The sequence below is a fragment of the Xenia sp. Carnegie-2017 genome, unplaced genomic scaffold, assembly GCF_021976095.1.
Source record: "Xenia sp. Carnegie-2017 unplaced genomic scaffold, XeniaSp_v1 HiC_scaffold_14, whole genome shotgun sequence".
Classification (NCBI taxonomy): domain Eukaryota; kingdom Metazoa; phylum Cnidaria; class Anthozoa; order Malacalcyonacea; family Xeniidae; genus Xenia; species Xenia sp. Carnegie-2017.
Genome location: NW_025813447.1, coordinates 11,237,434 through 11,264,979, shown reverse-complemented (window position 1 = coordinate 11,264,979; position 27,546 = coordinate 11,237,434). Strand labels below are relative to the sequence as shown.

Here is a 27,546-nt window from a genome sequence, read left to right as displayed (position 1 = left end):
AAACCATGATGTATTTTATGTTGCAACTAGCTGCCAATTGCTTGTCCAATATATTTATGATGCATTTCTTATCTGATATGGTTATTGTATAAAGCGATTATCAAATGCATGTTCAAAGTTATATACGCTCATTTTGTTAAGCAAGTTAAAACAATTTTGTTTCGTTTTCATTATACAGTAGAAAATCAGAGAACAACTTTCTCCCAATTCGATGAACATTGTCTTTGTGATGTGAAAGTCTCTCTTTGTGACTTTGGTTGTTGCTGTGATAAAGTAAGTTTTTCTTTGTGGATTGATATAATTTTCGCCCTCTAACGTAGATTTTAGAATCGAGCATAAAAGAACTCAAGTTCTAACGTTAGTTTAAAAATCGTAAATACACTATTCAGTTACTGGAGTACATACTGACTCAAGTTACATCATTCTTAATCTTGACGCTTCTTACGAACTCTAGCCTAGTTTGTTGACTGTTCAACAGAAGATAACAATAGATTAACAATAGACTGACAAAAGATTTCCCCTCGTATTCTTTGATTTTCAGGATTGTTCTTCCTCAGAAAGGAAATCGTTTACTTGCAATTCGGAGTTATTTAATGACTTTCACGAACCGTCCATATTCGAATACGGTTGCCAGAAAACACGAAGCATTAGTGATGATTATTTGGCTGTACTTTGTGTTGTCACCGACAATAATCCTTTTCTCGGTTTACTGTACAACACGTCGCCAGCATTCATTAACGAAGGTGTACAGTTTGATGTCTTGATGGCTCGCACCCGTAATTATGAATACGTGGAAAGCGAAACACGTATCTTACCAGAAAATGACGCAATAAAAGGTGGATATCGCTTTAATGTCAGCGTTAAGACAGACCGCGGATTCTTGACGCTTCCTCAAAGGATTGGGACCGATGCCTGTTCCCGTCACGCGCCCGTGGTGTTTTTGAACGCTGTGGACACTTGGTGCAGCGCGGAGTTTTCTGATGCAATGTGTTCGACGGACTCGATGTGGAGTTCCTTAGACTATTTAGTACCAAAAACTGCATCATCTTGCCTTACGTCACCTCAGGTCCTCAATGATCCCGTAAACTCCACTGCTGTTCCTACAGATGTTGCTTATTATTGTATTGAAAATGCATCTGCTTACACAACGATGTACGATCAAGACTGGGGATTAATTCATCAAAATCGCTCGTTATTCGACACATCCGAAAGACCACTTGAGCAATTTGATCCTATGCTCAGATGCAAGTTTGACGATGGTGTAAGCACGGCACCTGTCCCACAGTTCACAGCAACACCTAGAATGTGCATCAATGTTGTTTTGAAAGTTCATTATGATATTTATTGGAAAGGAACGAGTATAGTCCAGGTAAGGGCTAAGATAACATTGGGAAATATGCATTCGCCCGCTGGTAACCTTATTGTGTCTCAGCGGTTTTCCGTGAAGTTTATTTACCTGAATGAAGTAAACCATGCCAAACTGCCTTTCATTGAGCCAGCGATCGACGAAAGATCAGGGAATCCTGGATACATCAGAGGAAGAAAAGTGATTGCGAAAATTATCCGCGAAGGAAAAACCCTAAATAACGTGAGTGTGTAATTTTTTTAAATTTTTAATCAATGATTTATAGTGCAGATTATATTCTTTTTAAACATCTTTCATTCTAAAAAATTTTGAAACGCTTGTACAATTATTAGACCAACTCAAAAATGTCGTTTGGAAAGCTTGGTCTGTGGGCTCCAGCGACCAGCGGCTTATGTATCGGAGCAACTTCATCTAATGTAACGTTTGGTGTAAACAGTTTGACTGGATGTATAGTAAAGTTAAGCTATCAAGATTTTGAAAACTGTAGTTTGTTACGACAGACAGTTTTAGAACAACAGCGAAAGCTTATTGCTGCAACACACGTTTCGCGACACGGTAGAGCCTCTTTAAACAACACCGTTGATTGGTTGCCTTTGATGTAAGTTATCTCGCATATAAATAATTCTCAATATTTATCATTTATTTAAAGATGTAATTATATGAAGACAATGCAAACGATTTGCGCGTAGTAAAAGAGATAATGTCCTGTATTGCTTCATAGTTTAATCAACATATTGTAAAATTTTAGTTAAAGGAAAAAACATTTTTAAAGAACTTTATAAAAAATTCAGGTTATAACTTCTCCAAATTACAATGATGCAATACACAACGCCATCTTTTAGGTACCAAGTGAATAATTTTTGAAAAATGAAATTTCTAGATTCAACGATCCCACCTCGGTTTCAAATCACAGCTCACTTAACACAACTGGAAATGCATCGTTGAACTCCAGTTTGGAAGAAACTAAAGGACTTTGTCTGAATATGCCGGCTAGTCTAGTATACGAGATTGCATACCGACAGACTGGGAACTATTATGGAAAACCTCAATTGGAAATAGTTGGAGCCCGCGTGAGGTAAGCGGTAAGACTTACCAATTCTGCTCCCTGTTTCAACTGTATACACATGAGAGGATGGTGCATTTATTTTGAGATTTTAATTCATTAAACTTGTTGCTCTTTCACTTTGTATAGTTATAATTTGTTGTCATGGCGATTTCAATGTATCAACGGAAGGTGCCATGAATGTAACGACAGCCAATGCGTTGACAGTATTCAGTCTTTTGCTGTGACTAGTTCAGTGAATTTTTTTGCGCTTTCAAGGCTAGACACATCTCGCTTAAAAAGGTAAATACTTATCTTTTAAGATTTCTTATCGTTTGCCATCTCGTTACGTAGCACATTGGAGAGGAGCTGTTTACATTTCGTCTGTCTTTTCAAATGTCTTTTATAAGAATTAACTTTGAATTGTTATCGTCCTAGGATTTATTGATGACCCATTTTTTCATATTCTTTATGACAATGTTTAATCGAATGTCGGATAAGTAAAATTTGCAATCATAAAAGTGTAGGCTCTTCAATGACAATAAGGTTTATCAAACAACGGTACATAAATTTATACTTTGTATTTAGTTTTACACTAGTACGCACGAATTTCAACGAATCCCAGTCAATTTATTGCATCAACTTCCTTCCTCCAAACTTTGATGAGTTCCATAAGTGAGTTTATGATAAAGCATGAAAGCTTGGGATTTAATAATAGTTAGTGTGAACAATTTTTTTAAATACCTTATTTCTTGTTACTAAGTCAAAAACTGCGTGATTTTGATCAGTTTTTTTATGTCTTAGGAATGAAGACGTGAAAAATATTTGTTATCAAGATGCATGCCCGGGAGAAGTGCTTTACCCTCTGTTGACGTCGTACGACGGTGAATCACGAGAAGTGGCGATTGCTTACGGTTTGCTTCTTGTCGTTTTCATTCTACTTTTTATGGCCGTGTCAACGTCATTACTACGTAATGTGAAAAAGTTGTTCGTTGGATAGATCTATTTTGAAGTACTAAGGTTAGTTTTTGTGAGAGTCAGTAGGGGGAGTGGGGGGTTCATAGGATTTCACTGAGTTTTTCTTGATACAGTTCGGTTATCAGATATTTAACTCTAAAAGAAATCAAGACACATACGTCTTGCATGGATTTTGATGTCATAGAACCGTTGATAGACATGTTGTATTGTTGTGATACATGTTGCAGTGATTGGTTATGTACATATGTCACGTGACTTGTCAAACTTTGTGCAATGAGACGATTAATTTTTCAACCATAGACAAAAACACAGTAAATGAATGTTTAAAAATACGCGAATTTTGGAAATACAGAAACCATTATTTACAAACGCGAAAAAAATACTTTTCAGAATTATGTATGAAAAAGAAATTTGTCTGATAAATATCTCAAACAGTGACAAAATTATTTCACTAACTACTAAAAAATAATCTATATTTGACATAGATGATTATTGACCAATCTGAAATTCAAAAAATTTTGTTTTGACATTATTTTTCTATATAACTTAGGTTGATGGCCCTCTATACACATCTGGAACAAGCAGTTATCGTATATCGTACATATGACATGAATAGATGTCAAACAAACCAAACATTTTTGACTGTATGGTGAAATTAATGGATGTTTCCAGTCCTAGTGGATTGTGCTTCAACATACCGACATCCGGCCTCTCCTCATTCCCCCGTAGCTACCGCGGTTTGTTCAAAGCAGTTCTGCCATGATAAGGTGGCTCTGCATACGAATGCCTGTAGTAATCTATTTGATTAGCAAGGTACTCTAGATCTTGGCGAAGCTTGTCATTTGGGTCACTAGTGTTACCTAAAAGTGGAGAAGAAAGTCACTTTTGGGAAAAATTCGATTGCTTCCTTTATGACAAACTTCTATCAATTGGAATAAACATATAAGTTGGTTTTTCTTTTTCTCTGTAATAAGAAATATTTGTCAAGGTTAGTTCTTTATTGATTCGTTCTCCTAAAATATATATCAGGTCAACATTATTCAATTTCTACTTCTTTCAGCCCACCGTTTCTATGGCTGATAGGAAGGGGAATCCTAGATGTACCAGCTTGTATCTTAGGTGCCACTGTTGAACTGTCTGCATCCATGTGAGATCCTAGTGGTTCCGTGCGTTCCAATGTGCCCCTCGGTTCTTCATTAGTTTCATCATTTCTCGGCGATGGCTGTTGTGCTTTTTGTTTTGCAAATAGCTTAGAATATGTTGACGGTTCTTTCTCTCTCTGAGGAATCTTTGACACTCTAGTTATATGACAACGGTGATTTCAAACAAACGGGTTGAATTTTATAGTTACCATACAGTAGTGAGTTGGAATATGATGTGTTAATGTTGATGATTGAGTTTCGTCTTTTCCTAAGAAATCCACTCTTAAAAATGGTAATTTTTTTTCGTAATTCTTATCTGATTTTTGGTACGCACCTTCTTTGGGGAATGGTTACAACGTTTGATTCTTCTGACATTCCTTCATAATTTTCACTTACTGTTTTGTCCCCTGGAAATTGAATAACAATCAAGTGTGATGTAGTGTTGAAGCATGATTTCTGTATGTGATGTAGTGTTGAAGCATGATTTCTGTATACTCCCTTTAATTGTTTTTATTAAGTGAGATTTCTTATGTTGAAACTCGAGTCATTATCCCAGTGCCTTTATCAGAATGGATCTGATGTTGACTTGATTTCTCCAACCTAATTTCTTCCTGATATTGGAGAGTTGGAACGTTTAGCAAGTCTACCTTTCTGTCTACTCTGTTTTGCCAACCACTCCACATCTTTCTGAATGTTCAAAAGTGTTTGTTGTGTTTGACGTGTTGAGCCTGAACACTTCTTCACTTTGTCAGAGTTGTTGTTGCCAGTGGTATTTGACCTCGTATTTCTAACAGGTGGTAAACTGACCACACTGCTCGGAGACGCACTTTGGCTTACGTCTTTTGCCTCGCCGTTTATTCTGTCATTTTCTCCTGAACTGCTGCTACCAAGCGATGTGAATAACTTAGGATCATCGGTCAATGACCTCAATCGACCAACAGCACTTGGTATACGGGACGAAGTTGATACTGCACTGGAGCTTCGACTAAATCATTATAAATTGAAATTTAAATGCTTGAATAAATTGAATTAATCAAAAAAAGTCCGTTTTATAAAGACCTCTCTAATTGCTCTAATTTCTTGATCAGCAACTCGTTTTCTCTAGAAATCACCTAGAAATAATAGGTTAAAATTAAATCAACCCGATGCACCCAAACAAAGCAAAATAATTTGATTCAAATAACATGATTCGTATTTTGCACACTTCGAAAAGAAGACCCACCAGATTTTGCCGTCTCATCGTGTCTCTGCTCGTATAAAGATCCCCGTTCTCTGTCCTAACAGCAAGAAAGAAATTTTGATGAAATATCTTACTGGGGGCTGTGAACACAGAGGGTCTACTCCTATACGAAATACACTCGCTCGTTGGACACGTTCTTCTAGACGTTTATTATTGATTTACTGCCAATATTAAACATGCTATGTATTTCACATTAATTTACTATAAAAAGTAAGTTATTCTTCACAAAGTCGATAACTTTCGAGTCACCTGAGGTTTTCGTTTTCAACCATATATTCTTGTAACATGTCGTACAAACCAGGGGGGAGACTGAAAAAACGAAATAGTTAATGCGTAGTGCTGTGGAATTTTTCATCATGCTTACAAGTTTAATGCAACTACTGACCTTGTTGATCTCTCTGCTGATCCAGCTGCAAAAGGGGTTGGTGTTCTATCTTCTGTGTCTACACGAGATAAAGCACAATGATCATTAATGTAGAATTAGCTTTGTCGTAGAAACATGCAAGCAAGCAACATATCGATTTTTATAGATAAGCAGATTGAACAGAAACCTTCCATCTTTTCTATGTGTTTTTTTTTTAATAAGATTACTCATGAGAATTCTATATGTATGTTAAGTTCTTTCGTTTCTTTTTTTTTAGTCCAGTAACGGTCTCTCCTACCTGTAGAAATAGGTGTTTCCCTTAAACTTTCTCCTCCATCATCTGTCCATGCTTCGTCTACAGTAGTTGATGTTGGACGGGAAGAAGGCAACCCTAACTAAAATGTTCGTTACAAAAATGATATTTGGGCTTATTCCTTTCTTTGGTGTGTAACTAATGAATAATAGAAGTGAGCTTTTGGATAGAGGAGTATAATTAAGGGTGAGTAGGGATTGTAAGCATTGGATAGTAGAGTATAATTGTTGGTGGACAAGGAATGCAACTAATAGAGAGAGGAAATGAACTGTGGGAAACTAAATTCAAATATAAAGACAAATACTATCATTCATTCCAAAATTTAGGATTAAGACCGTAAAATGCCCTTGTTCTTTTAAGGAACGACTAAAAACAACCTTCAATTTCTTCCTCGCACACGACAGGAAAGTTAGCGCTCCAGTTTATAACTGAAATTCACGATCATTGTAGTGTCGCACACGACAGGTAAGTTAGCGCTCCAGTTTATAACTGAAATTCACGGTCATTGTAGTGTCGCACACGACAGGAAAGTTAGCGCTCCAGTTTATGACTGAAATTCACAGTCATGGTAGTGTCGCACACGACAGGAAAGTTAGCGCTCCAGTTTATAACTGAAATTCACGGTCATGGTAGTGTCGCACACGACAGGAAAGTTAGCGCTCCAGTTTATAACTGAAATTCACGGTCATTGTAGCGTTCGTTATTTTATGTTTATATTTTGAGTATTTGTGAGAGATGAAGTAATAAAAAGTTTTTCTAAAAATTTTGATCTCCATGTTAGGATATGATGAAATCTAGTTTTGATACCTGATTTTTAAAGTAGGAATTTTCTTTTTTCAATGTTTTGATTTCGCGTTTCAAACTGAGAATTAGTTTCTCTTTGGCGTCCTTCAAAATAATCAAAAGTTCAGGTCAAAAGACATTTGTAAAATTAAAACAAAACAAGTTTGGGGTGTTAATATTATAATCTGTTTTTCGTTTGCGTTCTAAATTGTATATTCTCTCCACGAAGTTGTGTTTGCAGCGTGCTTCTGAAGAAAAAGTCATAGCTAGGAATTATTCTCTAGTAGGGCTGTCCCTAGAACGTTAGGGAGTTATTCACATACTAAGTTGTGCCCAACTGATTTATTTTACAAGTTACTTTCTTTTCGATCAACGTCCTAGGGACCGCCCTGTTCTCCAGTGTAGAAAACCATCAGCAAATACAGTCCCCAAGTTTCTAAAACTCATTGAAAAATCATTGATCTCAAGGGAATTGATTGGTAGTGGTAAAGTTGAGTTATGAAAATATATGGATGAATGCAACCATAACATAATTCACTTTGCGTGTACTGAACATGTTGAGAAGATGTGGCAAAGTTCTGAAAAAATGCCAAAGATAACGTGGGGCTATTCGTATATTTGAGTGATGGAAAGTGGAAAGAACCATTTTATGAATTTTCAGAGTCGTGCAATTTCCACTTGATGAGTCAGTTATCAAAAGGCCGAAGATATATGACTACAGAACATGGGGTCGTTGTTTGTGTAAGTTTGATAAAAAGTTTTGCTTATGTAAAAAGGTCGAAATGTATATAGAAAATGAGAGCGATTGTGTTTTCCTTTAGTAAGTCTGTTGTTGATCATCTTTACTAGTCTTTACTGTACTTAGAAACTATGAAAAAATAGACATTGTTATTTTTTTTTTGAGAAAGGCGTTCTAAATACTATAACACATTTTAATACTATAGTATTAAAATGTTGTTATAGTATTTGAGAACAAAACTTCTGAATGCAATCATTACACAAAATAAAAAACCACTTTACCATTTGAACGACAGGTTTATTCCTAATTTTCTTTGCTCTTTGAGCGTATCTTAACGTGTTCAGTGTGTCCGAGGCAACGGACGACGACGGTGATATGCAAGCAATCTATAAAATCGACGGAAACTTATGATACAATAGTTAAAATATTATAGTCGACTGTACTATGTTGGTGTGCAAACACACAGACTGAAAGCTAAAAGCAGGAAGGCCTATTTTAAAGCGGGGACAACATTAAATGTTCGCAATGACATGTAACACCTACAATTTTCATTTGCAGACAAAAGTAACACCCAAAATATTTCAAAGAAAAGATGCATATACAACCAGGTACGAGTTTTGTGCATATATAACCAAGTAAAATTTGGCTGTATGTATTATAATCCGTATATATGAAGGTCACGTTCCATATATAAACGGGCGTTTAATTTGCAGATAGAACAAATGCTAGCTATTATCTTTAGCTATGTGTACCATCAAGGTCATTCCTTCGCCACCAATACTTTTTGCCAGTAACTTTGTGAGTTTGCTATCTCTGTAAGGAATGTGACCATTACGTTTCTTTGCGTCACTCAATGCAGAAATACAATTACCTGCAAAATGCACCGTAAGTCAGACAATACATCAATACATGGCCTAACTTAATGCAAAATTTCTAGATATATATGCAGTATATTCGATGAAGAATGCGCAAGCCCTGCTAAATTATAGAAAGTCTCTACAACCACAAATCGATAGACCTCTAGATATGTTCATCTCTACTCAAACACTCAAAACATTTTACTAATTTTAATTAAAATTTAAAAATAATTATCGAGAATGAAGGCGAACAATAACGGCGATGGGATATCAAGGCATAGTGAAATAATTTATTAACCTCCATTAAATATACAATATTTCATCTGCTTAGCTGGGTGCTTTAAGAAAGGTGTAAGACAAGTAACACGTGACAATGACCAAGGTTTACGAAAAAAATTTTTGTTTTTGCCATGTATGCACAACTGTTTATACCTAACGTCAGCAGACTTTTGTTTATGTTTTGCGATTCGGTTAATAGGTCCCCTGTGGATTTGGTTTCTTTAACTCTTTCATTGCCTAAAAAGTTTTCACAACAATTCATGTCTAGCAAAGATCAGTGAAAGCAAATAACGATTTGACATTTACATATTTCAAAGCAGTTTATTTAGTTATGTCAACATGGGCATCTAAAGGGTATTGTTCCTCTTTTATATATGATCCATCTTCTTTCTTTCCGGGTCTTCAAAATAATCCGCTCAATAATTTGCACTAGCCCCTTCCCCATCTTTGTTTGGCTTTAGATAAATTGAGGGGAAGTAGGCTGACTATATATAACTCACCAGCTAAATCAACAAAGCTTAGTTTCCCGTACTTCATGACAACAAAATCAGCATCATCGTCAGGTTCGCACTGAAACATTCATGAATAGTTAGGCCCAACAAACTGACTGGTCTGGCTGTTTCAACGCATGCGCTTTTGCAGTTCATTATAATTACAATAACTCACACTTTCGCTGTCAAGATTTAACGTCAACATACAATGACTTCTACTGGAATGATCGTTGATACAATGTGCGCGAACTTGACGGTTTCTCAAACCTTTGGTGGAAAGAGATTAGTGGAAATAAACAGGAGTTCTTTTCTCATAAGTGTTACAATAACCACACCAAACCTACCCTCCTCCAGCACAGCCATTAAGTCATCTTCAGTCTCACAAGTGACTGTGAATAAATCCTCAACATAGAAACCACGATCTGTTGACCAGCGGACAACGAGCGAATCGCGTGACGACGATAGTTCCAGCAAATCCTGCACCTAAAAAATTGCAGCAGAGTCGTACCTACGTATCAACCTTCCGTGAAGTTGGTGTCTAGATTGTTGTCAACATAATGGTAAATTCAAACCCTTCAGTTATTTTCACGAAAGTTGTTGTGAACATGAGAATTATCATTTTAAGTTGACTTAACCAACATCTTTTACGGAGTTTGCAACCTATCACTTAACCTATCTCAAGCATATCTTACAAGAAATATCTTACAGGAGATAAAGTAGCATACAACGCAAGGTAATGTGAGATTTTAATTTGGAGAATGAATATGACGTAGTGTTGCACCTTTTCGTTATACACTTCAAGATATGAAGCTCGCATGGTGAAGTTTGATCTTTTACTTTTCATTTGATTGATTAAATATCGAAACGATCTGTGTAAAAATAAAGGAATGTGAAAGATTACCATAACCAAAGACGAACACATTGAAGTGCTACATGACCATCTTTTTAATTGACGTGCTTGTTGTGAAGAACAGATCAGAGTGATGAACTGCGACAGCAAGCATTCACAACAGTTTTACAAACCACGATAACAGTCGTTTCCTTCTTTCGTGAAATTGACAATGACATAGTCTTACCTTTGCATAAGACCGTAAGAATCTGCTGTTATGTCGACGAAGTTAGCATTCTCGTCAAAGTGACTACCCTGATTTCAAAAGCATCATTAGTACAACAAATTCGTAGCTCCATGCGCGACAAAGTACAGTAAACTTTAGACAATATGTTGTAAGAGAAACTTATTCAGATGTTACCAGGTTGACAGGTCCAGTCAAAGTGTATGTTTTTCCTGAGCCTGTTTGGCCAAATGCGAGAACTGTACAAGAGTATCTGAAAGATTTACTTTATTTGAAAGATTTACTTTACTGAAAGATTTATTTTAAAAACGATAGCACTATTTAAGATGAAGTCATTATCACTATTTACGAGCAGAAATCTTTCGTTAATTTGCCTTGACGTTTTTTCCCCTGAAATTTTACTTCTAGCTTTCCAAACAGGCAGTTAATCAGCAAACACGTGCATGATGCTCATTGTAAGATTTGTTACTTAGCAGCAGGGAAAGTTATTTATAGATTGAAGAGTTGAAATAAACTAATAAACTTTTTATAAACAGGACAAAAAATTCATACGCTTGGAAAATGAACAAGTTATAACTAAGAAACAATTTCCTCAACTCAAAATTTTAATGGTAGTTTTTTATGGAGGAGTTGCAGACTGCAGTTCAAATCGTCTTCCATCCAACAAGAAACATGAAACTTTTTACTTTCTGTTTATCATAGATTTGATAAAAAAAGGAGGCAGATTTACCATTACATAGCAAGCAAATCGAAGTATATAGCTATATTGCATACCCTTCTAACGCCATGTCTATCAAATGCTTGATTCCACATTCTTCAAAAATCTATAAGTTGAATATCAAAATTTAGTCATCACACACTTATATATGTCTGACATGATGTCATCTTTTGATTACGCCACTAAATTTGTTTGACGACAATACTGATGGTAAATATTCATTACCTTTTCCTGACACACGTTTGGAGAAAACACTTGATTAAATGTAAACGGTTTACTTTGACCAATGTTGTTATCAATCTAAGTAAAAATAACATTTCATAGCATTCAATTAGGTAACGGACAGATCATTTTTTCAGGTAAATCCCTAAGAAAAACAAAGAAAAACATTGCTTGTAATAAGAAAATGAGTTGACAAATTAACTGCATGGTTATAAAGAAAAATAATGCTTAGGAGTTTCAAGCCAACAATTTGTAAGCTGATTTGACGATCTCTCGATGAAAAACGGATGAAATCAAAAGAGCCAACCATGTTTAAAAAATATGATGTTTGTACAGTTATACTAAGCAGGGGCAAAACTAGAACGTTAATTGGGGGTGTATGTTTAAATATTCAGTTGTGCCCTACTGATTTCCTTTTAAAGTAAAATAACTTTTCAGAAGAAATCAGCAGTGCATAACAGAATGTATGAATAAACACCCTCCAAATAGCGTTCAAGTTTCGCCTCAGATGCAAGGACATGCGTCGCTTCCTGGACAAAGGTACGGTTACTTGACGTTCGTGTGCATGAATTATTTCATTGTTTTTAATAAATACTGTATCTTTATGTACACATGGGGTTCTTAATTGTTCACAGTTGACAAGTACTAATCTCAAAAGTAAACAGTGATAATCCATCAGTATGCAAATCATATGTTTTCATTAATTAAAATAAATTACCAACAGTAAGTTCCACTATTTTCACTTGTGACAATACTAAACAATTCACACCATAGATACATCAACTGTCGACAACATGCCGCTTTTTAAGCGCAAAAAATGTATATCAAATTATATTTAAATTGTTGAAGGAAAAATTCGCCTTATCTGATAGTTATGGATGATTCAGTTGAAATGGAAAAGATCCGTCGTAAACTTACAAAAAATGAAAAAATCAACCAAACTAAAAACGAAGCAAACACAGACAGATTTTTTCTCATAAAATTTTTCGAGTCGCCCCAGTCTTTTCTATAATGAGAGTCACCTCGATCGTTAGTATAGAGCCTTGTTGGCCTTGTCCGATCCATTGGTCCAATCAGATTGCGTTACAAAAAGGATTTAAGACTGAAACTACTAAGACGAATTATATGACCATGCTAAGAAGCACTGTGTTAAAGAGACGCGTACATTTTACCGTATGCTAGTAAAGGTATTAAAGTCCTAAGGTAAAAATATTTTTGAAACATCTCATTTCTATAAATGCTAGAAACCAAAATTGTGTATATTCTTCAATTTCTGACGTGAACTTCCGTCTGTTGCCGTTAGCTAACTCATCAGTTACATTTTCATTCTATGTATTTTCTGTTTTTCCTTTACTTCACCTGGGTTAAGAAAGACTATTTCTACATAAGTGTACATTTAGCGTGTGTTAATAAAACTATGCTATTTTTAGACTTCCTTTTTTAACTTACCCAAACTGCGGTGCCTTCCTCTGGAATCTTAAGAACATCCTTATCTTTTCTTTGCGTTTCAGCGTCGCTCAAAGGTCTCACTCTACAAACAGTACGCACACTTTCGTCGCAAGCAGTTTCCATTAACAAAAAAATATGGAATCGCAGTTGCAGTATAATGAATTCCTGAACAAGATGAATTGTCACTACGGTGAAGATAAGCTCTAAACCATAAATCTTCATTCAATGTCAATGTTTACATAGATTAATCGCATAACGTAAGTAGAGATGATAGTATTTGTACGCGCCCTGACCGAAATTATTTGCGCCTTATTATGCAGGAATTAAAAATTTTCCTTTTCAGTCGTTAGCAGAGAGTAGTGGTCGTTTTTTAACACAATATTCAGGGACCTGTACATACAGAAATTATACTAAATGGGTTATCCTGTAAAATAAAGTATTCCTTCTATCCTTTTTATACTGCGTTCTACCCCACGAATACTTGGATTGTAGGGCTATGGGAGTGGGGTAATAGAAAAGGTAGAGATATGCTGGTGGTATTATTATATGATTAAGATGATAAGTGCAAAATCCATGGTCTTTTGTTATGTTTATACTATATGACAGATGTAATCAATGAATCATTGATGTGTTTCATCTTATTATTTTAATGTTCCAATGGTTTGTAATACATTAATAATACAATACATAAGAAATAACCAGGCTTTATCTACTAATATAGTGGTAAACATAGTTTGGGTATTTGTCATGAATCAATGTACATGTGAATAAAAAGTCAATCCATAAAGTGATGAAGAATAAAAAAAGTTGGTCTGACTAAAATTGCGGGCTTTTACTATTAGTTGTAGACACAAAAAGAGTTTTTTGCATGTCCCAGAATGTAACCCTCACCTTGACGTGCACAAATAATGATTGGTTGGTACATCAATGTATTTAAGAAGTAGTTAGGATAGTACATAAAGTGTAAATATATTCGAGCTCCTTAGATACATTATGTACTTAAAATGATACAAAAAAAAAATCAGCTTGATAAACTATGTAAGGATTGTTTATAAGAAACAATTTTATGAATTTCCTAATGCTTACTCATGCACATAAGAAAGAACAAAAGTACAATGAACAAACCTGACAACAACATGGATGCTATCTTCTGAATTTCCACTGTCTACCCTATGTTCAATATCTTCAGTTGCCAATGATGATGAAGTTGACTTTGATTCTTTGCTGTCATGATGGAAAAATAAGTCTTAATACAACATGCTAAGATTTTTTACAAACTGAAGGGATGTATTATAGAAAAAATGAAATATATATATTATAGTTTGTCAGAGAAGTTGATGTAAACTTTGATAAACAATTTATGGCGAATGAACTTTGTCCATTCATGCATTTTTTTTTAACAATAAAGGTGTGAAAACAATGTACAGGTGATAAATAATTGTACACCTGTTACCATAGTACAAACGAGGAAGAACTGCATTATAAATGTGTATGTAAACATACATTGCATGAAAGATTAGCAAGACGAAAACGTAAATACCTCAAGGCTCTATCGTTGCTCGTCTTTTCCGTTTGCACGCCAGATAATTTTGCCAAGTATTTCGTCTGTTTCGTCGTTTCGGGTTTGATATCAGCGCCCTGCATTATTTTGCCGCCGTAAGTTTTTCTTTCAAAAACGCAGCGAAATTAAACGGAATAGTTGGAATACAGAAAACGTTTAAGTGGGTTGACAAACAACTTTATTGTCGTTTGTCAGCAGCGACATGAACATAAATAAGCAAACACCATCTGTAAATACATCAAACACAAGAATGATAAATTAGTTACGCTTGGCTATGGTAAGGGAATATCACAATAAAACATTAACTATAGTTTGTCTCTTGAAATTATGACAAAACAACAACAATAATTTTTACTTGTTTCCGAACACCATTGTACAAGTCACGACCGTTTTCCTGTTGACATTAAGAAATATAGTTTCGTTTAGGCCTTTGTTGACTGTCGTTGCAGTTGTAGTTTTCCAGTCTTGCTGCATAGCAACAAACGCCGTCTGGGCAAAGAATAAATAAGCTCGTGTTTTTCCCACAAATTTGCCCAATACAATGTTCTAGTACTTAAGTGCCATTGTTGAAATAAATCTGTCGGAAATCTCCCGAGATTTTAATCGCATTGCGATGTTATTGCGTTAACAACTTTATTACTACAACGTTCAATCAAACTCTTGGACTAAAAACGAGTTCGCATCACGCATGATTGATTGGGCATTGCTTTAATGTTCCCACTCCCTCCCTGAATAATAAAGTTTTAAATAACAACACGGGGGAAAGGCAATAGTAAACAAAGTAAACTTACGTTTACATATCGTGTGTTAGTGCTAAAAACCGACTTATCTTTTGAATGTAAGCGGAATATTTTATTATCGAACACAGTAAAACGATTTTGGCAAGCTGACCAGTGACCAACATCGTTACATTTAAATAAATTAGTATATAATACCGTTAATGTAATTAAACATAATGAGCTTGTTTTTACTTTTCACCCTTCTTAAAATTTGCTTAACTTCCCTAGATTGGTTGTGGTTCTGTATAGAGAATACACGAATAAAAAACATTTCAGAATAACTAGTTGGTAGTTATACTGACTCGATAAAACTAGTCATTCATGGCTGAGATATCTGCTCCCATTCACAACTGTCGTATTGATCATGAAGACATTTTTTGTTTTCTTCATTAAAAAAACCTGGCTTCTTCACATTGCACTAATTTCAAAAACAATCTTAAATAAATCAAATGCGTTCTATGACTTGGTGAGACGCTTAAGATAAAAAAATAATGTTAACTCTTTCAGCGTTAAATCTTTAAACTGCTCGTTCACAAAGCTTCAGAATCTCATCCTGTGAAAACCAATATTGATCATTAGTCGATATGAATGAAAATAAAAACCAAAGCAAAATTCATTTCTTTTTTCTGCTGCTCCACTAGCAAAAAATGCAAAAAAAATCAACAAAATTTAATATTTTCATTGTTTATGATACCTGTTTTGCGAGTTGCTTTGCCATTTTTTCCCCATGTTGAAGCAGTTCTGTGATTGAATCATCTTTACACTGTAATTCGTCTATTTTCATTTCCAATCTTTTTTCAAGAGCAACGCAGTTCTCGCATTTCTCTCGTGGTTTCTGAATGAAATTTTGTAACCTTATAAATATTGATTCCAGATTTACTTAACTTTCATTCGATACATGATATAAGAATATCAAAGAGTTATATCATTGATTTCAAAGGCAAAACTCACTTGTTGTGAAAGAGAACGAATTTTTGACTTGAGGAACTCAGTTTCGCCAGTAACTCTATTGAGTTCCTTCGTCAATTCATCTATCTGACGCTGCCTCTCCCTGCATAAAACAAATTTTAGAGGTAAAACTATAGTAAACTGCTTGTAGTGGAGTGCAACATATCAGTTTTTATAAACTTTTAGCTTTGATATAATTTTGTGCTCGTTGTCGATCTGTATAGCCTTGATTTTAGACGAGGTAGCTGGTGAATGGGATGTTTGGCATACTTTGATTTGTGCATCAACGCTGACTCTAGTTGCATCTTTAGAAGTGAAATTTTATTATCTCGTGACATGAGTTCGTATTCACTTTCTTTCTGTGCTGCAAGCCGTCTTTCATCATTCTGAAGAAATATAAAATATTTTAGTATCAGCTTACTTCTACACGAGAATAACAAACACACGAATTGGACCTGCACGAGAAATTCCTTATATTTTTGCTTCGTTTTGCTTAACTCCCTATTTAATTCATCTATTTTTTTGTTATTTTCCAATATGATGTCGTGGAGGCTTTTGGTTTCACGAAAGCGCGTTTCAGTTTTGTCATTATACTCTGTAATAGTTTTTTCACATCTTTTCAACTTCTCCTTAAGTTCATCAACCTGGAAAAATTGACAAAAAAAAACAATGAACTTTTTAGGAACCGTAATTCTCACGATCATTGGCCAAGTTGTGTCATAAATGAAACGTTTTAATAAGATTATTTCTCACTTTCTTGGTATTGTTTTCTTCCATTTCCTGCATTGCTTTGTTTTTTAATTTTAATTGCTCTCGTAAATGGCTCACAAGCTTTTGCAAAGAGACACATTTCTGAAGTAACTTCTGCTGAAAGATAAAGTCATCTCATAGTATTCAAAGAATCACTGGAATGTTAAGTATATCCGTCGTCAAATTTTGCATAGAAATCTAAGAGGACACATGCATAAAAATCGCTTTCAATATTTCGGAGTTTGGACGTTCTAGTTGACAGTGAAAAATATGGTGGAGGGTAACTATAGCAACTGAAGTAAACAAGAACCTACCTCATACTCTAACTTGTTTTCCGATGCGTTTTTAGAGCTTTTGTAATCACTTTTCGTTTGTAAAGTATACCCCCTTACCATATCTATATTCCACTTCATGTCGACGCTGTGTCGATGACTTGCAGAAGAACAACGAGAAGAAACTGGGGGCAGTACGGTAGATAGCGCGCCGGTCTTAGATTTTGTTGGAGATGTCGATGATTTTAGATCTTTTATGGTTGGCTTTAAATCTGTTCGTATTCTCGACATTACAGTACAAAATACAGCAAGAAGAGAATCTTTCCATGTGCTTTAAAGCCTGCCATGTTTCATTAGATGCAGCGCTTGGATTTGTTTACAATTACTGTTTATATTCGACCACAAAGGTTGAAGTGAAAATTTGAGAAATCAATATTATCGTAAATGTTTTCTTTTTCTCCAAGCCTAATTACTTGCAAACAACTGCTCTCACAAAAATAGCCCTCGGCAAATACAAGATGTATTAAAATAGCAATCACCGAACACAATTCAATAACATCTTTCACGTTTTCGGAAATTCAATTTGCGTCATTTGACATTTGTAAACAACGGATCAGTTTAAATTAAGATACTCGTGAGAACGGACTATGATCTCGCGAGAACGAACTTTACATTCGTGGAACGGCTTGGGTAGGAGCGGTTAGAGGTGTAGGCCCGTTTCTAACGTCGCATTTTACATGCGCCGAATGCATTTAAAACAAAAGGAAATGAGATAAAATTGCTCATTATCTTTTGTTTTAAATGCATTCGGCTCATGTAAATGCGACGTTTGAAACAGGCCTTATTCATTGGGTGTATTTCGTAAATGTTTATATAAGAATTGTGTTTATTTAAAAACATGTCATTTCAACTATTTATTGACAAGAGGAAGTAACATGCATAAAGACAAAAAATTGTTCTATAATAAAATAAACAAATAACAGCCACTTTGGAGTTTCCATTTCTTACGAACTTCATTCATAAGAGCACTTAATTTCTTATGAGCTTCATTCATAAGAGCATTTCTTTAGCTGCACTTCTATTTAACTTGACTCTCACAAACAACCCCGTTACCCTCGAAGACATGACCTTACACCGTTGTATTCACGAGCGTGCACGGGCGTACCTATTTCTTGCCCATTTAGAGACTACATGAAGTATTTCCTTGAATATGAAAGCAAGACCTGACAAGGAACTTACATCATCGATTTCATGTTAAAAGTTGGGCAAAGTCATTGGCAAAAATCGTTTGGTTTCTGCAAAATTTCTTTACGTTTAATGGCTTCCCGATTAGATCTCTTTCAAAATATCGGTTTGAGTGAGCACAAGGCCAAAGAAACTCTAAAGAATGAAATTCTTGCTAAGCATTTGGAAGGCATAGTGAACACGGTGGGTGAAAATTTAAGTGCTTTATAAACTGACTTTGTTTTCTCAAGCAAATCGTTGAGTTCATTCATTTGCACAGTTGATAGCAATTAAGGGCGTTTTAAGTGTCAAAGAAATCCCTTTGATTTGCTCATATCACATAATAAAATGCACAAAATTAGAAGACACATATTACTTGGAATTTTTTAGGTCTTTCAAATGTACTAGTATAATACAAACATACAGAGAATTTTAAAGTGCACATCAGTTGTAGTGCAAGTTATGATGCAATTTTGTTGTAGGCAATTGCATATAATAATGGTTCCAATATTGATAAGTCAGTTGGCACTTTGTTGTACAACTTTGCAACGAGTAATGTCAAGTCTCCTGAAAGGCTAAATATGGTGGTCAAGTATATTTGTTCCAAGGAAATTGCATCACAGATACAATTAAATGGTTTGTGAAAGTCTTTTGTCAACTGCTTTTTTATTGAAGTGCAACTTCTTTTATATCTACTCGCATGTTACATTTTAATTGATATTCTCTCATCATTTCTTGTGAATTATTCTTATGTGCTTGTACATGAATAGCTGCTTTGGAATACCTAAAAGCCAACCCAATCGATCCGGTTGAGGGAAAAGAGTTTGAACATCATTGTGGGATTGGAGTTAAAATAACACCGGATAAGATTGAAGAATGTGTAAGTTTTCGAAAGATGTGAAGTTTGCTTATTGCTATTTTCTTCAAAATCACCCTCTGTTTTATAACATACGTGCTTGTACTCAATGAAACGCTTTTGTATTTAAAACACTTTTTGGTTATGTCTTTAGATTGAGAAACTTGTGGCAGCAAATAAAGATGAAATTTTGAAAAAAAGATACCGTTTTAACACAGGAATGATAATGGGTTCGTATTTTATTTCATTTTATTTCCATATTTTTCCTTATATGTACATTCGTGTGAGTTCAAAATGTTGATCATAATTAAATAGTATTCACTCCCCCCTGTCTTACGTAATACTTGCATTGCGTATTTACTTGTTTACCATAGCTAAAGCACGTGAGGAGTTACGATGGGCTGATGGTAAAACATTAAAGTTTGAGCTAGATATGCAGGTATGATGTGAATTGAATGATAGGAATATTGGAAATGTGGATGCACGGTATACTGATTTTAGGTAGAGTGTAGAATTTTCTTATTGCTAAGGATAAAGTGGTTTAAAGTACATAACATTTAATTTCTTTAAATTTTGGCTTTAATTTCTTTTGCATTTAATTTCTTTAAATTTTGGCTTTAGCTGCTTGACTTACTGGGACCTAAGACAGAGGAAGACTTGAAAAAAACAAAGGGTGGAAAGGTGAAGAGAAAAATAAAGAAATTTAAGTACGAAGAAAGTGCAAAATCAATCACAATCATATCCATAAAATGAATCAACTTAAAGCTCATAGTGTTTAAAATATGCTGGAACCAAAAAAAAACACATGTTGTTTTCCATTCATGGCACAGGCTCCACCTTCAAAAGCTCCTACTAAGGTTGCAGCACCTGTGGCTGAGGTAAAACAAGGTACAAGACTGTTTGGATTCTGACTTTAAATACCATGATATAAGTTCAATAACATTTACACACTGATGATTGTATGCAAAACTTGCCAAAACTAACTAGTACTTGGAGATTGACTGCACATAAAGATAAATTTATAAACAATGTTGGATAGCACTCATGAAAGGCTTTACAAGTACCTGAATGAATAAAGGGTATAGTTTCTGAAGGTTTGGTCATACCTCCCTCTCCAAATGATTGCTGTTCACTTCAGTTTCCAAAGTATTGCAAGTAGAACTTTTTACAGTAATTAGTGAAGCCAGTCTCTCAATGATGTTTAGATATTTAAAAATATTTAAAAATATTTGTCTTCATTGAGGATGAAAATAAAAAACACAGAAATACCATTTAGCCTTTTCTCTAGAAAGTAAAACAGATGAAGTGACATTGGTTGATCTGGGGAGTGAGGCTGCAAAGTTTCATAAACCAGGTTTGAAAGATGATGATTTCATTCATTGTTCATGCATGTCACGTGTTTGTAATGATAACGTTTTATGATGACGCTTAGCAAGACATTCTTTAGAAGTCGTCTTTTATATTTTTAGGAGAGAATTATTTAACTCCAGGATATGTTGTTACGCCAAAAACAATGGATCTACTTAAAGAACATTTAAATCAAACTAGTGGAAAGGTGTTTACTTGGATATGATGTTCAAGTTATTTTAAACATTTATTATAATATTTTTTTTTGTTTAAAGGTTGTCACACGTTTCCCGCCAGAACCCAATGGGATCCTACACATCGGTCATGCTAAAGCAATTAATTTCAATTTTGGGTATGCGAAGGTACGGATGGATACGTTATTGTTTGTAGATCACACTGCGTTTGACTTTTTTGACAATCTGTCTTCCAGTAAGGAAGCATTTTTGCACATAGGCTGGCGAAACAAAATGTTTTTCGGAATACTGCATAATATTTATACAAATATGTTGATGGATTATTATTGCACAGGCGCATGACGGAATTTGCTACCTTCGATATGACGACACGAATCCTGAGAAAGAGGAAGAAAGGTTTTTCAGAGGAATTCAGGAAATGGTTTCTTGGCTTGGTTAGACTTAACGTTTATTGTCAATACGAGTTTTCTTTGCTATATATACAAATGATGTTTGTAATAATGTATGACAGATTACAGTTTTATGGACATAAAGGTATTTGGTGAATGATCGTATACATTTTAGGTTTCAAGCCGTACAAAATTACTCACGCTTCTGACAATTTTGACAAACTCTACGATTTCGCTGTTGAGCTGATTAAAAGGTAAAATGTATTTTTGTATATTTAATGTTATTCTCGTTTTTGATTTGTCAGAAAGCACCGAATAGCTCTCGATGTTTTAAACTGCACTTTTAAACACTTGAACAAGTGCCGACCAAGTTATGGTAAAGCCTATTTACCTTTAATCAAACAATCTTAGTTGATCAAAGCGATAGCCGAATATATAGAATATTTATATTCATTCTTAATAGTGAGAGTACAGTTTTTATACAGTACCAATAGATGAAGAAGGCATGTTATCCATGTATCCCCAGTACCTTCATCTTTGCCTTTCATTCATAGTAATTGCACATCATTTAGCTTCCATTATTAGCTTTATCGATTCCAGAAGAAAAAACTAACTGGCGTGTAGAACAAACAAATATTCTGTTTCAGAAATTTGAACTGATTTTAATGCGAAGGCGGCTGTTGTATTCCTTCAACCGTAAAGTAATCGAAAATTAGCATTGTTGGCTGCCATTTTACAATAACGCTTTCTTCCAGAAACAAAGCATATGTTTGTCATCAACAATACGAAGAAATCAAAGGTCGTAATCCACCTCCCAGTCCATGGAGGGATCGCCCCATTGAGGAATCATTGCGATTGTTTGAAGACATGAAAAATGGGAAGATTGACGAAGGAGAGGTACGAATTTCCTGTTAATGTAACTTTGTCACATGACTATGGTGGTTGTAATTCATTATCTACAGAACTTAGGTGTGCTATGCTGAATGATGTTGTAATGAATATTTTACCTCAAAACTTGAAATATTTTTCTGCTTAGGCGACACTTCGTATGAAGTTTATTATGGATGATGGGAAGGTTGACCCTGTTGCTTATCGTATAAAGTTCACTCCGCATCCGCAGTCAGGAGATAAATGGTAAGTCAATAAATGAAGATACTGACACAGTGCTGAAAAATTGTTTCCTTGCTTGATGGCACATTGCTGTCTTACTTGATGGCACAGTGCTACCTGATTTGGTGGTACATTTCTGCTTTACTTGGTGGCACAATGCTGTGCCTGATTTGGTGGTACATTTCTGCTTTATTTGGTGGTACAGTGCTACCTGACTTGGTGGTACAGTGCTACCTGACTTGGTGGTACAGTGCTGCTTTACTTGGTGGTACAGTGCTGCTTTGCTTGGTGGTGCACTGGTGTATTACTTGATGGCACAATGCTGCCTTACTTGGGGGTACTGTGCTGCCTTACTTTATGGCCCAATGCTGCCTTACTTGGGGGTAGTACAGCCCTATGTGGTGGCTGCCGACAGTATAACCCTATGTGGTGGCTGCCGTCAGTACAGCCCTATGTGGTGGCTGCCTCTTTTGTTCAGGCGTTTACTGTCGTATTTGCAGGTGCATTTATCCGACGTACGATTTTACTCATTGCATCTGTGACTCAATTGAAAACATCACACATTCATTGTGTACAAAGGAATTTCAAAATAGGTATGTTGTTTTTATAAAGATTTCTTCAAATTATAAAAAGTGAAAGATTTACTGCCTACAAAAAGATTTAATGCATAAGAAGACCATGTCTCCCCACATCAGCTCTGTTTGAATTCATTTTTCGTAGGCGGTCGGCGTATTACTGGTTGAATAACTCACTTGATATTTATTGTCCCGTTCAATGGGAATATGGTCGACTAAACATGAACTATTCTGTCGTCTCGAAACGCAAGATTGCCAAACTCATCAGTGAAGGAATAGTCAAGTAAGGAAAAGTCATTAATCTATGGCTGCAGGTTGTTTGAGATTGTATGGGTGTTGTATAGGGATTGTAGGCAATGGAATTTTCATATTTTCTCGTTCTATGTTTCTCTCAGGGACTGGGACGACCCCAGATTATTCACATTAACTGCGTTACGTCGTCGAGGTTTCCCCCCTGAGGCTGTAAACATGTTTTGCTCTAAGGTTGGAGAAAAATTAAAAAATACTGGAGGATTGCAATGTGATCATGTAGTATTGATATTATTCTAAGTTCAATTATTTATTTTTAAGGTTGGTGTTACCATGGCACAGGTGACTATCGATCCAGAGATGTTAGAATCCTGTGTTCGAGATGTTCTCAATAACACAGCTGTCAGGTTGGCTTTGTTTTTTTTTGAGTCTTCATAAAACTTCGTAGAAGAGTTTTTCAAAGTCAAAGATTCAAAACTATAACAACATTTTACCTTTCAACACGATTGCATGAGAGCAATTCATGTGTGAAATAATATTTAGAGGAGTTTATAAAAAACAGCTTGTTGGGAGAATATGTTAGCGTTTTATTTAGATATTTAAACTTCGAATGAATTGAATATAATTGGTTTTATTCTACCTCATTCTCTGCTTATATCCGTTTATTGAATGCTTTATGAATTTATCTTACATAAAGTATTTCGTTTTAGAGTCATGGCAGTGCTTGATCCAATAAAAGTTACTATTCTAAATTTTCCTTCCGACAAGGTAAGATCACTTTTGTTATCTCCACATTATACAGCACAAAGGAAAATTTCCCTATTAACGATTTGGATTTATGTCTTTATCCAGGCTAATATTATATATTATTTCAGCCAATACAGATCACGGTGCCAAATATCCCTCACGATGATACACAGGGATCCCATCAGGTTCCCCTTGATCGTGTCCTCTATATTGATCGTTCAGATTTTAAAGAGGTCTTTTTTTATGAAACTGAAATTTATAACTTTATACTTATGTCAGTTTTTAACCTTGCATCTTGTCCATTTGTGTATCAGCTCAACGAGAAGGGCTATAAAAGACTAAGTATCGATCAGAGTGTTGGATTACGTCATGCAGGTTACGTCATCTCTGTAAAAGAAGTCGTAAAGGTACTGGGAACTAGAAATCTGATTGAACCTATGAATATGTATATACATGCTGATTGTTTCATGTAATATGCACCGAATTTGATGACTTCGTGATCTGTTCCCTTTTGGATTCAAATTTCATTTTACTCTAATTCAGAAAAAAATATTTTTGTACTACGGTGTGCTTCTGTGTTATAGGATGCAAAAGATAATGTTATAGAATTAAAGACGACTTGTGAAAGCGTTTCGAAAGCGGCAAAACCGAAAGGTTTTATTCATTGGGTTTCAATACCGTTATCATGCGAAATACGGATTTATGAACGATTGTAAGTAATCTTTAATTAAACTTCTTTAGATCAATGACATTGTCTTTGCTGAACAAAATTATATGATTTGAACCAAACTGCCATTGCTTCAGCAAACATATTGCCTTAGCCAAACCATCTTAGCTTGACTAGGTTTCTTCTGTTTAAAGGTTCAAACACAAGTTTCCGGAGGATCCGGCTGTTGTTCCAGGTGGATTTTTATCAGACTGTAATAAGGTACCATTGTATATTTTCTAAATGTTGCATTTTTTTACAATTGTCGGACATCTTTAACGTTCGATCTTTTTAGGATTCATTAAAAGTCATTTCAAATGCTCTTGTTGACGTAACTGTTCGAGATGCTCCAGTTATGACAAAATATCAATTTGAGCGAGTTGGATTCTTCTGCATCGACACAGATAGCACTAATAGCAAGGTATATGTGGGGGGGGGTGGTGGTGGGTGGCTGTGTGTCCTTAGTTGATCTATGGGATTTAAATGAAAGTTTACTAAATAAAGAAGTCTAGTAGAATCTTTAGACTAGCAGAAATTTTACTGCAGACTTGACCAAGCTGAGTTTATTTACACAGATTCGCTTTATCTTTTGAAAACTATTCATTGAGCGATATGATTTTCTTTATTGATGTCGTTGCATTGCGCTAGTAAATCTAATCAAAACTAGTTCGCACGAAACAGTTGAGTTGTGCTTTTATATTGTTGTTCCAGTTCATTTGTATACTTCATGTTGTGCTTTTATATTGTTGTTCCAGTTCATTTGTATACTTCATGTTGTGCTTTTATATTGTTGTTCCAGTTCATTTGTATACTTCATGCTGTGCTTTTATATTGTTGTTCCAGTTCGTTTGTATAATTCATAGTCATTTACTTTTTCATGTGAACTAATCAATTGTAATTGCGTTTATTTCATATGTTTTACTTGTAGATAATTTTTAATCGCACAATTCCTTTGAAAGAAGATTCTGGCAAGAGTTAGTAAAAGCTTGGTTGAGAAAAAAAAAATTCAAATCAAGCAAATGTATTGATAATGCAACTTTTTCCAATTGAAGTAATTTGTAAATGTCATATTTTCTTAGCCCAAATCATGCAATGAAATCAGCACGTTTGCATAATTCTTGTATTTTTATTCATCGAATCTACGTAAACTGGTGATTTTATATTTTCTACAAGATTTTAGTCCCAGTTCTTAATTTTTATTGCACCAAAAGCCATGCCCGCACGACTTTCTCGCCTTTTGCTTCTCAAAAGTAGATTTTATAACTGGTAAATCTTCTTGGTCTTCAAAAATGTCTTGAGTGACTTCGTTATCGTACTCAGTCTCCATCTCATCACAATGAGCCAATGAAAAGAAAAGAATGCACACGAGGCCACACGCAATAAGGAATCTCATTTTTCTGAAAGAGCATTGCCACTTATGAATAACTGTATTAGAAAGCATTAGAGTCGTTATGATTGGATTTATGATTTGACTTCATCTAACTTTTGTCGCTTTTGACTTTCATTCATAGGAAATATTTCATGACTTTAAATGATTCATATCGGTGGCTTTCATTATTTACATCGTTTCTGGTCAAATTTTCGTTAAAACATCGCTTCTAATCAAAAACTACGATGTTATAGACTACTAGACTTTAAAAAAACACACAACAATAGTTAATACGTTGTTGTCCGTTGACTAAATAATCTCTGTTGCATGCTACGAGAACGCCCGGATCTACAATTCCGTTTTTAAAAATGTAACATACCTTTTTTTGCCTGTTTGTTTTCTTCTTTATCTCTCCTTGCAAAGCAGTTGAAGGTATCAGTTTAATGAAACAGAGGATACTTGCCCTTTTTATATACTCACTGACAATTGTCATTGTTTTGAAGACAAATATTTCTTAACACTACAATATTTAGCCGATGTTTACATTCAATTATTATCATTCAAGTATAATTTTAGAAATTGCCCAAAATAGATTTTTGTGGAACTTTTTTGTTGTCTCTATTAATTAATTGTGTACATTTTTTTTATAAAGCAATTGCTTTCATGTAAATATGATCTAAAATTATTTTAACTTTTATGAAACTTGTGTGCGTCGATGTTTTAACTCGTGGGATAGTTCAATTATAGCAAGGCTCTTTATACTCTACAGCTTTATCTGAGCGATCTTTCTTAGAGATCGAAGAAAGGATCATCTGTTTTTGATATAATGTTGTTGTGCGCTTTTTGAAATAGCAGCGAAACGTATCAAATCTGGACGAACTTTATTCTTGTAGATGTATGTTTTATTTAACTTTGCCAATAACTTGTTACATACAAAGAACATACACACATGCTCAAAGACAGATAACTTGTTACAGCCTTCACCATATGGCTTTCTCTTCTATGATAATACGTCACAAATACCACTAACAACACGATAGTCGATTAGCTTATTAGGAGACCCGTTACTGGACAAACACATAGATATTATACGGAGGCTGGTCGCACGAAGCCAGGATAGGTTTATCCATTTGATGGTAAAATTTTCACTGTTTAAAATTAGTCCTAACTATTCTTGTTAGTATATAGACTACATAGACCTTGCGAATGGCTCAAATCATTCCTTCTACTAATCCACTGTGCAAACATCATCACAAACGTAATCATCTAAATATTTTTTGTGTGTTGCATTTGAGCGCTGGCGTTAAAAATAATTTAGATGCACTTGATGTATTTACAATAAAAAAAAAGTGAAAACAACAGTTGTAAGACAAAATCAATGTTAGTATTGCACCAATTTGTGGAGAGAAAACAA

General features: G+C 34.9%; 3 protein-coding genes and 1 long non-coding RNA gene across 5 annotated transcripts in view; 2 read left to right on the top strand and 2 right to left on the bottom strand.

The window, feature by feature from the left end:
• LOC124435270 (tectonic-2-like) overlaps positions 1-3,425 on the top strand; it is a 4,144-nt gene extending 719 nt beyond the window's left edge. Inside the window, exons 2-7 of the mRNA XM_046985207.1 lie at positions 142-273; positions 542-1,588; positions 1,699-1,964; positions 2,247-2,441; positions 2,559-2,711; positions 3,213-3,425. Of these exons, the coding sequence (XP_046841163.1) occupies positions 142-273; positions 542-1,588; positions 1,699-1,964; positions 2,247-2,441; positions 2,559-2,711; positions 3,213-3,408 (1,989 nt within the window). The 3' untranslated portion in view covers positions 3,409-3,425. The remainder of the gene's footprint in view (positions 1-141; positions 274-541; positions 1,589-1,698; positions 1,965-2,246; positions 2,442-2,558; positions 2,712-3,212) is intronic.
• A 277-nt stretch (positions 3,426-3,702) lies between these two features.
• LOC124434411 (kinesin-like protein KIF12) lies at positions 3,703-15,274 on the bottom strand. Of its 2 annotated transcripts, XM_046984304.1 has the most exons (25): positions 14,973-15,274; positions 14,597-14,844; positions 14,182-14,280; positions 13,057-13,138; positions 11,611-11,685; positions 11,442-11,491; positions 10,845-10,920; positions 10,671-10,738; positions 10,376-10,463; positions 9,939-10,077; positions 9,770-9,861; positions 9,604-9,673; positions 9,257-9,340; positions 8,720-8,838; positions 8,249-8,353; positions 7,253-7,333; positions 6,431-6,527; positions 6,154-6,211; positions 6,018-6,077; positions 5,751-5,805; positions 5,588-5,640; positions 5,176-5,513; positions 4,863-4,935; positions 4,452-4,684; positions 3,703-4,246 (listed from the first exon to the last, which is right to left on the bottom strand). In XM_046984304.1, exons 2-25 carry the CDS (start codon positions 14,698-14,700, stop codon positions 4,116-4,118), a joined length of 2,430 nt encoding a protein of 809 aa, XP_046840260.1. In that variant the 5' UTR covers positions 14,701-14,844; positions 14,973-15,274; the 3' UTR covers positions 3,703-4,115. The 2 variants fall into 2 exon arrangements, with proteins under 2 accessions (XP_046840260.1, XP_046840261.1); XM_046984305.1 differs by lacking the exons at positions 14,182-14,280; positions 14,597-14,844; positions 14,973-15,274 and adding an exon at positions 13,948-14,135.
• Positions 15,275-18,577: 3,303 nt separating this feature from the next.
• On the top strand, positions 18,578-25,878 carry LOC124434557 (glutamine--tRNA ligase-like). Its single transcript, XM_046984438.1, has 25 exons — positions 18,578-18,794; positions 19,073-19,226; positions 19,361-19,470; positions 19,601-19,676; positions 19,821-19,885; positions 20,068-20,127; positions 20,277-20,334; positions 20,735-20,800; positions 20,916-21,001; positions 21,069-21,155; positions 21,322-21,421; positions 21,552-21,630; positions 22,132-22,273; positions 22,413-22,510; positions 22,987-23,079; positions 23,207-23,344; positions 23,457-23,544; positions 23,632-23,717; positions 24,021-24,078; positions 24,186-24,290; positions 24,372-24,464; positions 24,642-24,769; positions 24,919-24,985; positions 25,059-25,184; positions 25,692-25,878. The coding sequence occupies exons 1-25, from the start codon at positions 18,618-18,620 to the stop codon at positions 25,740-25,742; spliced, it is 2,391 nt and encodes a 796-aa protein (XP_046840394.1). The 5' UTR covers positions 18,578-18,617; the 3' UTR covers positions 25,743-25,878.
• On the bottom strand, positions 25,870-26,618 carry LOC124434558. Its single transcript, XR_006944824.1, has 2 exons — positions 26,512-26,618; positions 25,870-26,160 (listed from the first exon to the last, which is right to left on the bottom strand). It is a non-coding gene; the product is annotated as an uncharacterized LOC124434558 (long non-coding RNA).
• Positions 26,619-27,546: the final 928 nt, after the last annotated feature.